Here is a 10,773-nt window from a genome sequence, read left to right as displayed (position 1 = left end):
TCCCACGCTTTGGGAGGCTGAGGTGAGTGGATTGCCCGAGCCTGCGGGTTCGAGACCCACCTTGGCAACTTGGCGAGACCTCTTCTCTACAATAAATCAAAAAATTAGCCAGGCGTGGTAGTGCGCCTGTAGTTCTGGCTACTTGGAAGACTGAGGCCGAAGGATAGCCAGATCCCAGTGGGTCGACGCTGCAGTGACTAGGAGCGGCCACTGCACTCCAGTCTGGGTGACAGAGTGAGACTCCAACTCAAAAAAGAAACTGACTCTTCTGAGAAGCCTCTTGTTGTAGACAAAAAAGATGCACCATTGAGATCCCCTTCAAGGCGGAATACGCTGCCCCGCTGTGGGGAGTGTGGTCAGTTGTCAGTTCCTTCAGGGTTAGTCTCAGCTACAAAGAGTGGCTTTGCCTGAGATCAAATTCTTCCTGGAGCAGCCCACACTTAAGGCCAGGCCATTTCTGACATATTAAGACACTCTGATGGGCAGTCTTGCACCAGAGCTCCCCTTACAGGTTTGCTGAGATTTTCTGAAAAATGTGTTACCGTTTGACTTCTTTTGTCAACTATTGCCTTCTTCTCTTCACAGATGTTGTTTTTTTTTTTTGAGTTGGAGTCTCACTCTGTCGCCCAGACCGCCGCCTCGACCTGATGGGCTCCGGCGATCCTTCCGCCTCAGCCTTCCAAGTAGCTGGAACTATTAGCGCCTTCAGGAGCTCCCTATGGTATTAATCACACTCTATACAGCAATTTATAGGAACCAAACTTCACTAGACTCCCAATTGTGGGCAACGGGAAATAATAAATGCTGAATTCAACTGAAAACTTTTTTTTTTTTGAGTTGGAGTCTCACTCTGTCGCCCAGACTGGAGGGCAGTGGCTGCTCCCGGCCACCACAGCCTCAACCTGCTGGGTTCCGGCAATTCTTCTGCCTCAGACTTCCAAGTAGCCGGAATTACAGGCACGTGCTACCATGCCCAGCTAATTTTTTGATTTATTGTAGAGATGAGGTCTCGCTGCCCAGGCAGGTCTCGAACCCACGGGCTCAGGCAATTCACTCAGCTCAGCCTCCCAAAGGTGCGGGATTACAGGCAGAGCCACCGAGCCCAGCTCAGCTGAAAATTTTTAACACATGAAATAAAATATGGTGAACTGTGTCATTTATAAACAGAACAAGGAAGGTAGGAAAAATAACATAATATATCTAAAGACTTTTTGCAATCACTATATCATACTGTTGAAAATAAAAACTAAACAACAAGAAAAAAGAAAAATTTCAGTGGATGTGGAAAATAATACTAGCTATCATTTATTGATATATGCTAGGTAATAAGTGAGATACTTCTCACATATTAAGTTACTGTTCTGAAAACTTTCTGCAACATAATATCCTTAATTATTTATTTTTATTTTTTTTTTTGAGTTGGAGTCTCACTCTGTCACCCAGACTGGAGTGCAGTGGCCGCTCCTGGCCACCGCAGCCTCGACCTGCTGGGCTCCAGTGATCCTTCCGCCTCAGCCTTCCGAGTAGCCGAAATTACAGGCGTGCGCTATCACGCCCGGCTCATTTTTGATTTATTGTAGAGATGAGGTCTCGCCAAGTTGCCCAGGCAGGTCTTGAACCTGCGGGCTCAGGAAATCCACTCACCTCGGCCTCCCAAAGTGCTGGGATTACAGGCTGAGCCACTGAGCCCGGCCTAATATCCTTAATTATTAATGAGAAATTAAAGATTAGAAAAATTTGGTAACCTGGCTAGTCATTTAGCTAGTAAATGCTAGAGTGATGAACCAGATTTGTCTTACTTTATATTTATGATATATGGCTTATGTAATTCTCAGTACACTGTGTATATTAAAAAGTTCTGTTAGGCAGACATGGATCATACTACAGTTTTTTTTTCCCTGAGTTGGAGTCTCACTCTGTCACCCAGACTGGAGTGCAGTGGCTGCTCCCGGCCACCACAGCCTCGACCTGCTGGGCTCTGGCGATCCTTCCGCCTCAGCCTTCCAAGTAGTCGGAACAACAGGTGTGTGCTACCATGCCCAGCTAGTTTTTGATTTATTGTAGAGACGAGGTCTCGCCGAATTGCCCTAGTGGGTCTCGAATCCGCGAGCTCAGGCAATACACTTGTCTTGGCCTCCCAAAGTGCTGGGATTACAGGCTAAGCCACTGAACCCAGCAAATTTTTTACTAAACATTCTATTACATCTGAAGGTCTTTTGCTGTCGACATATAGGCTGCCTATCATTTAACTGCATTAAAGGTTAAAGATACTAAAATGAGAACATAGATGCTTCCTATCTATCTACTCATACATATTCTTGAAACACATAGTACCAACTTGGTCTCCTCTAGGTGAGATGGCCAAATATGGTCAAATATTTATTTATCTATTTATTTATTTATTTTTGACTTGGAGTCTCACTCTGTTGCCCAGATGGAGGTCTTGCTGCTCAGGTGGGTCTCGAACCCGTGGCCTCAGGCAATCCACTCACCTCAGCCTCCCAAAGGCGTGGGATTACAGGCTGAGCCACCGAGCCCGGCCAAAATATTAGTTTTCAAGCCCACTAAGGAGTTAAAAAGTTAGTTATAAGTTTAAAATGAAAGCAAAAAAATCTGAAGCTAAAACAGTCAATTTAATTTTCTTGCAGACTACTCAAAAAACTTGTTTAGTATTATTTTTACCCATAATTCTCTGCTATTCACTTTTTCTGCCAAAGGTGCGGGATTATAGGCTGAGCCACCGAGCCCGGCCTGATTAAGTATTTAAATAGTTTATTCTTGAAAAGCTGTTCTTTTCTCTCTCTCTTTTTTTGGAAGGGAGGGGGAGTATAGTTTTATAGAGACAGAGATCTTGCCATGTTACCTAGGCTGGTCTCAAACTCTTGGCCTCAAGCAATCCTCCTGTCTCAGCCTTCCAAAGTGCTGGGATTATAAGCGTGAGCCACTGCACTTGGCCTTCTCATTTTTTAAAACAAAGTGAACAAATGCTCTCAAATAGCTTTAGTTACCTGGGTTCCAACAGTCAAGAATTGTTGTTAAAGCACTCTGGAGAAGGTCAGTCCAAGCAGTATGGCTCTTTTCGGCTCGGGCCATGGGAGACGACAGTATTCCTTTTAGAGCCTGTAGGGAGGCTGCGACTGTTGAAGATAACTGGCCCCCAGGTAACTTCACAGCAGTCTCTCTGAGAACCCCAATTGTGAGGTACAATATAGTAGGGAGAATTGAGATGCTTCCTGTAAGACACATTTTTAAAAACACTCAGAATTTTTTTCTTTTTTTTAAGTTGGAGTCTCACTCTGTCACCCAGACTGGAGTGCAGTGGCACACTCCTGGCCACTGCAGCCTTGTCCTGCTGGGATCCGGTGATCCTTCCGCCTCTGCCTTCCAAGTAGCCGGAACTACAGGTATGCACTACCACACCCAGCTAATTTTTGATTTATTGTAGAGATGAGGTCTCGTCAAGTTGCCCAGGTGAGTCTCGAACCTGTGGGCTCAGGCATTCCACTCGCTTTGGCCGCCCAAAGGGCTGGGATTACATACTGAGCCACAAAGCCCGGACAGCACTCAGAATTTTAACATAGGAACAGTGATTCAAGCCTGTAATCCCAGCCCTTTGGGAGGCCGAGGTGAGAGGATTGCCTGAGCTCATGGGCTTGAGAGCAGCCTGGGCAACTTGGCAAGACCTTGTCTCTACAATAAATAAAAAAACTAAGCTGGGCTTAGTTGTAGAGATGAGGTCTCATCAAGTTGCCCAGGTGGGTGTCGAACCCGCAGGCTCAGGCAATCCTCTCGCCTCAGCCTCCCAAAGTGCTGTGAGTACAGGCTGAGACACTGAGCCCCGCCTATTCTACAATTTTTAAGTATACAATCCAGTGATGGCATTAAGTATATTCACAATGTTGTACAATCATCACCACTATCTACTTGAATTTATTTCATACTAAATTATTTTTCAAATAATTTGTAAATATTCATTCAGTATAAAATATTAAGGATTTTTTTTTTGAGTTGGAGTCTCACTCTGTCACCCAGGCCAGAGTATAGTGGCATGCTCACAGTCACCACAGCCACAACCTGCTGGGTTCAAGCGATCCTTCCGCCTCAGCCTTTCTTTTTTTTGAGTTGGAGTCTCACCGTCACCCAGACTAGAGTGCAGTGGCCGCTCCCGGTCACCGCAGCCTGGTCTGCTGGCCTCCGGCAATCCTTTCGCCTCAGCCTTCCGAGTAGCTGGAATTACAGGCGCGCGCTACCATGCCCGGCTAGTTTTTTTTATTTATTGTAGAGATAAGGTCTGGCCTGCCCAGGCGGGTCTTGAACTCATGGGCTCACGCAATCTACTCACCTCAGCCTCCCAAAGGCGCGGGATTACAGGCTGAGCCACCGAACCTGGCCAAAATATTAGGTTTCAAGCCCACTAAGGAGTTAAAAAGTTAGTTATAAGTTTAAAATGAAAGCAAAAAAAAATCTAAAGCTAAAATAGTCAATTTAATTTTCCTGAAGACTACTCAAAAAATTTGTTTAGTATTATTTTTACCCATAATTCTCTGCTATTCATTTTTTCTGCCAATCTTGGGGTAAGACGGAATGTGAGAAGGAGGAGTACAGGAGAAGGACCAATTCAGATCAAGCAACAACATGGACAATAGCACAGAAGAAATCAGGAAAAGGCAATGACTCAGCAGAACTACATGGAGAGCCTTAAATGCTGTTAAAGAATATAAACTCAATTCCCAACAGAACTGCATATAATATATAATGACAAATTGTGGTGGGCAAAGTCCATTAGACATTGTAAACCAAAAAATGCTCAAGGGATAATAATTGCCTCTGACTGGCTTAAAATATTATTAATCATAGAAGAGCATCTACCTATAGCATTTGCTATCTATTTATTTTCACCCTTTTAGTAAAACAATTTACTAGAACGTAATTCTAATCTTAGAGGATTAAATACCCAAATGCTTGCATCAGCATTCATTTAATGAGAAAAAGATTAGCAACTAGGCTCCATTATCTATTAAAGCCATTTCTCTCCCTCTAGGCCAAATAAAGCAATCACATACCACAGCATACCTTCAGGAGAGCACACTGCAGGAAGTTCAGAGAGGATAACCAATGCAGCTGAAACCAACTGACTTCCATCTTCTGATAGCATCTGTGGTTTTGTAGCTTTTACTACGGAGCTACCTGTCAGTTTAGGATTTAGTTCTGGGAGTTGTCTAACTAGAATGCATACACATAATTCCAGTGTTGCAAAGACCAAAGACTTCCCAGGAACAAGTCCTCCTGTGTCCTTTCCCTCTCCAAACTCTGGCAAGGTTTCCTTTTCAGCAGCCCCATCATCAACTGAAAGAAAGAAAGAATAGTGCTTAATAAATACTTTGTGCTTGCTTTTCTTCTGGTGGGTGGCAATTTAGTTATTTTCTATTACAGGTAACACATTTAATGACTAAAGTTGAGCCAGGCTCGGTGGCTCAGCCGGTAATCCCGCGCCTTTGGGAGGCTGAGGTGAGTGGACTGCCTGAGCCCGCGGGTTCAAGACCCGCCTGGGCAGGCGAGACCTCATCTCTACAATAAATCAAAAAAATGAGCTGGGCATGGTGGCGCGCGCCTGTAGTTCCAGCTACTTGGAAGGCTGAGGTGGAAGGATCGCCGGAGCCCAGCAGGTCGAGGCTGTGGTGGCTGGGAGCGGCTGCTGCACTCCAGTCTGAGTGACAGTGAGACTCCAACTCAAAAACAAAACAAAACAAAATGACTAAAGTTTTAGGTGTTAAAGACTGAGGGAGAAAGTTGTACAGTGGTATGTTCATGGCTACCGCAGCCTCGACCTGCGGGGCTCAGGTAATCCTTCCACCTCAACCTTCTTTTTTTTTGAGCTGGAGTCTCACTCCATCGCCCAGACTGGAGTGCAGTGGCACGTTCCTGGCCACCGCAGCCTTGACCCGCTGGGCTCCGACGATCCTCCCGCCTCAGCCTTCCAAGTAGCTGGAATTACAGGCGTGCGCTACCACGCCTGGCTACTTTTTGATTTACTGTAGAGATGAGGTTTCTCCAAGTTGCCGGGGTGGGTCTCAAACCCTCAGGCCCAGGCAATCCACTCACCTCAGCCTCCCAAAGCGCTGGGATTATAGGTGTGAGTCACTGCACCAGACCATCTTACGTCTTTAAGAAGGTAACATACTGGGCCTAGACCTCTGGAATTCTTTTTAGATGAGAAAATAAATCTTTGTGGTTTAAATCCACTATTATATTGGATTTTGTATTACATGTCGTCAAATATAATCTGAAATGATAAACTCAATAATACAATATTAGACTTGTAAATAAGGAATTTGCAAACATAAGTCAACAAAAAATTGTCAGTAGTTCTTTCTGTGTACATTGGTAAACATAATAGCGTTTAGAGTACTTGTTTTAGGGATTTTTATTTAAGGGATTTATTTTTTAAATTAAGGTATTTTATTTAAGGGATTTTTATTTCTCCCAGGTTTTGTTAAAATTCTCATTTTCCCAAAGAATAGTAGTTTAGCTACTGAAAATACCCAAGCTAACATATAGAGGTGAATGAGAGGATTAAAGTCATGCCTAAAGAACATACTTTCAGGGGTCATTTCTACAGTTCACTACTAGAGAAGTTTCTCTGAATGTGTGGAACATGTCCAAAATAAGATAAAACAAACCATGCCCAGACATGCTTCATGTACTATACATATACATAGATGATCAAAACGATATAGCTACATTAGGTAAAACTTGTAAAACTAATGATGTTATGTGATTAATTTGGCCTTAGGAGTTAACCTTTACCTTCTGCACTTCGCCTTTTCTCCTTCACGTGTTCTTGAGCAGCACAGATAATCTGCCTTACCACTTCAAGTGAAGCCAATTGAATGGAAGGTGATTCTCTGGTCAGAATTACTCGATGTAACACATTCAATAACTCTATGCCCAAGTCCTAGCATAGAAAACAAGTAGGGGACACTGTATTGAGAATTGAACATTTTTTGGGGTGTAAAAAATAGCAATGTTAAATGCCACGATAAAATTCAGAAAAAGAGAATCTAACAAATTGCTCATAAAAAAATAAAGTTTTGTAGCTGGGCTCGGTGGCTCAGCCTATAATCCACGCCTTGGGAGGCTGAGGTGAGTGAATTGCCTGAGCCCGCGGGCTCGAGACCCACTTGGCCAATTTGGCGAGACCTCATCTCTACAATAAATCAAAAATCAGCCGGGTGTGGTAGCGCGCGCCTGTAGTTCCGGCTACTCAGGAAGCTGAGGCGGAAGGATTGCCGGAGCCCAGCAGGTCGAGGCTGAGGTGGCCGGGAGCGGCCACTGCACTCCAGTCTGGGGGACAGAGTGAGACTCCAACTCAAAAAAATAAAAATAAAAAATAAAGTTGTTACTGTAAGAGTTACGTAATACTTGCTCCACTTTAAACCAACTCCATGCCCTGTGCGGTGGCTCAAGCCTGTAATCCCAGCACTTTGGGAGGTCGAGGTGAGAGGATTGCCTGAGACCAGTAGGTCGAGGCTGTGGTGGCCGTGAGTGTGCCATTGCCTTCCAACCTGGGCAACAGAGGAGACTCTAATAAAAAAACAAACAAAAAAAACCAAACCAACTCCAGATTGTTTTTTATCAAATCTTGGTAGAGATGGCACTATAACAAAAGATCACATTCGCATAGGTCCTAAAGTGGGAAAACAGAAAAGGGCATTTCCAAAACAAGATAGGAAATTTGACTAAATACAAGGGCTGACATGTAGACTCCCAGATTTATATTAAGGCTTGCTAATACTATTAAAGAATGAGGGAGAAGACATTAAAAGTGGATAGAATAAGCATAGAATGAATACTCAAAGAATAAAATACACTGGAGAAATACTATTCCATTTTTGTTTCTCTTTGTTTTTTATTTTTATTTTTTTTTTGAGTTGGAGTCTCACTCTGTCGCCCAGACTGGAGTGCAGTGGCCGCTCCCGGCCACTGCAGCCTCGACCTGCTGGGCTCTGGAGATCCTTCCGCCTCAGCCCTCCAAGTAGCTGGAATTACAGGCGCGTGCTACCATGCCCGGCTAATTTTTGATTTATTGTAGAGATTAGGTCTCACAAAGTTGCCCAGGCGGGTCTCGAACCCGTGAGCTCAGGCAATTCGCTCATCTCGGCCTCCCAGAGTGCTGGGATTACAGGCTGAACCACCGAGCCCAGCCTATATTGTTTTGAATCAGAGTCTCACTCTGTCCCCAGGCTGGAGTGCAGCGGCACACTCACAGCCACCGCAGCCTCAACTTCCTGGGCTCAGGTGATCTTTTCGTCTTAGCCTTCCAAGTATCTGGAACTACAGGCATGAGCCACAACACACAGCTAATTTTTGATTTATTGTAGAAATGAGGTCTCACCAGGTTGCCCAGGCTGGTCTTGAACCCGCAGGTTCAAGCAATCCTCTTGCCTCCACCTGGCAAAGTGCTGGGATTACAGGCATGAGCACCGTATTCGGCTCTTTCTCTTTTTTTTGATTGTTTTCTTTCATATTTGAATACAACAGAGTAAATCTGTCCTTAAAATACTTGTTTCAATGTACAGAAAAAACAAGCACAGATAGCTTAAAATTAATTTAAGTTCAATCCAAGACAAGTAGGAACCTGATGAATACTTTAAAACTTAATAATAAATGTTAGTGTTAAATGATTAATAGTCTGTGTAGAGAGGAAATCATATTATTATTCATTTACCTTAATACCAAGTGATAACAAAAGTAATATACTGGATAAAACACGATACAAGCCGGGCTCGGTGGTTCAGCCTGTAATCCCGCGCCTTTGGGAGGTTGAGGTGAGTGGATTGCCTGAGCCTGCGGGTTCGAGACCCGCCTGGGCAGGTGAGACCTCATCTCTACAATAAATCAAAAAATCAGTCAGGCATGGTAGTGCATGCCTGTAATTCCGGCTACTAGGAAGGCTGAGGCGGAAGGATTGCTGGAGCCCAGCAGGCGAGGCTGCGGTGGCCGGGAGCGGTCACTGCACTCCAGTCTGGGCGACAGAGTGAGACTCCAACTCCAAAAAAAACCCCAAAAAAAACCACGATACATGTCTGCCCAATGCATAATTGCCCTTGAGAAAAGTAGTCGAAGGAAGTGCCATACTTTATATAGCAATCCTGTTACTACAGCCAAAATCTAGTCAGCTATTAGTGCCTGAATCCACCTATAGGCTAGCCAGCAGTCTCTTAAAAAGACCTGGAGGGAGAACTCAGCCACTAGGAATACTCTGTAACAGACAGTAACTATGTGAACCAATTAGAGCAGGGAACACAGAAGCAAAAAGAGACAAAGGATAAATGCCACATGCAACTAGTGTTTACTGCCCTGGACAATACAAAATAGAACCTTCTCATCATTGCAGAAAAAAGCAGAGACAGAAAGTAGCAGAGTCAAAAGCATGACTGCTTTTGGGTCACCACATATGCTGATAGCATTCCGGTTCCAAGGCCTAGTTACACAGCTGTCTAATGTTCTTTTTATTTTTCTGTTTACTTTCTGTTTGCTGTAGCAACTTGAACTTATTTCTGTTCCTTAAAGTCTACAAGAGTCTTACAAAAACAAACAAAAAACAACAAAATGAACAAAAAACCCAGAAATCACCTGATCACTGCCAATTTTGGATCTGGGCCAAGGAACATCTAGAAGTGCCTGCAATGCATGTAAACAAGCAGTAATGCTTTCCATGGATGCATCTGAGCGTAAGGAACATAGAAATTCCACGCTGATTCCTGTGGAAAGCAGAAAAGAGAAGGAGGTCTCTTTGAGATTCTAATTTATGAAGTCAAATAATCTATTTTGATAAGATATACATAGCAGCTTAGCAAAAAGGTAAATCAGACTTAGCAAATAAATCAGACTCTAAATAATTAAGAGATAAGGAAAGTCCCTTAATAGTTTGTTTTTATCTACATGTACAAAAATAATGATCTCAGACAGCTCGGTGGCTCAGCCTATAATCCCGCGCCTTGGGAGGCTGAGGTGAGTTCAAGACCCGCCTGGGCAACTTGGCGAGACCTCATCTCTACAATAAAATAAAAAATTAGCTGGGCGCGGTAGCACGCGCCTGTAGTTCCAGCTACTCGGAAGGCTGAGGCGGAAGGATCGCTGGAGCCCAGCAGGTCGAGGCTGCAGTGGCCGGGAGCGGCCACTATAGTCCAGTCTGGGTGACAGAGTGAGACTCCAACTCAAACAAACAAACAAACAGTAAATGTGAAAAAACATTTCTTCTATCTTTTAAACTTTTTTTTGCAAAATTTTTTGTAGAGATGGCAGCAGGTGTTGGGGGAAAGGTCTTGCTATGTTGCCCAAGTGGGTCTTGAGCTCCTGGTCTCAAGCTATCCTCCCACCTTGGCCTCCCAAAGTGCAGAGAATATAGACATGAGCCACCATGCTTGGCCTATTCCATTTATTCTAGAAGTTCACTGAGTTAACTTAGAAAGATACCTCACTTTAAAAATGAAGTTCCGGAGGGTGGGACTGGCAGTTGAGGGAAACTGCTAGGGGAGGTAGGGGCATACCTCATCAACAAGGGTACCTGCATGATCGATGTTTATATAACTAACCCTTAACTGTACCCCACATCTTTATAAATAAAAAACAAAAAAGCCAGGTGTGGTAGCACGTGCCTGTAGTTCCAGCAACTCGGAAGGATAGCCGGAGCCCAGCAGGTCGAGGCTACAGTGGCCAGGAGCGGCCACTGCACTCCAGTCTAGGCGACTGAGTGAGACTCCACTCAAA

At 44.2% G+C, this 10,773-nt stretch overlaps 1 protein-coding gene across 1 annotated transcript in view; it reads right to left on the bottom strand.

Moving 5' to 3' along the window:
* LOC103275615 (HEAT repeat-containing protein 5A) overlaps positions 1-10,773 on the bottom strand; it is a 64,902-nt gene that overhangs the window by 12,141 nt on the left and 41,988 nt on the right. The window contains exons 11-14 of the mRNA XM_008073012.2: positions 9,637-9,764; positions 6,808-6,955; positions 5,074-5,346; positions 3,009-3,233 (exon numbers count right to left, since the gene is read on the bottom strand). Of these exons, the coding sequence (XP_008071203.2) occupies positions 3,009-3,233; positions 5,074-5,346; positions 6,808-6,955; positions 9,637-9,764 (774 nt within the window). The remainder of the gene's footprint in view (positions 1-3,008; positions 3,234-5,073; positions 5,347-6,807; positions 6,956-9,636; positions 9,765-10,773) is intronic.

The sequence above is a fragment of the Carlito syrichta genome, unplaced genomic scaffold (assembly GCF_000164805.1).
Source record: "Carlito syrichta isolate Samal-C Ts95f unplaced genomic scaffold, Tarsius_syrichta-2.0.1 Scaffold315592, whole genome shotgun sequence".
Taxonomy (NCBI): Eukaryota; Metazoa; Chordata; class Mammalia; order Primates; family Tarsiidae; genus Carlito; species Carlito syrichta.
Note: the sequence above shows the minus strand (reverse complement) of the source record. Positions and strands in the feature narration are given on the sequence as shown.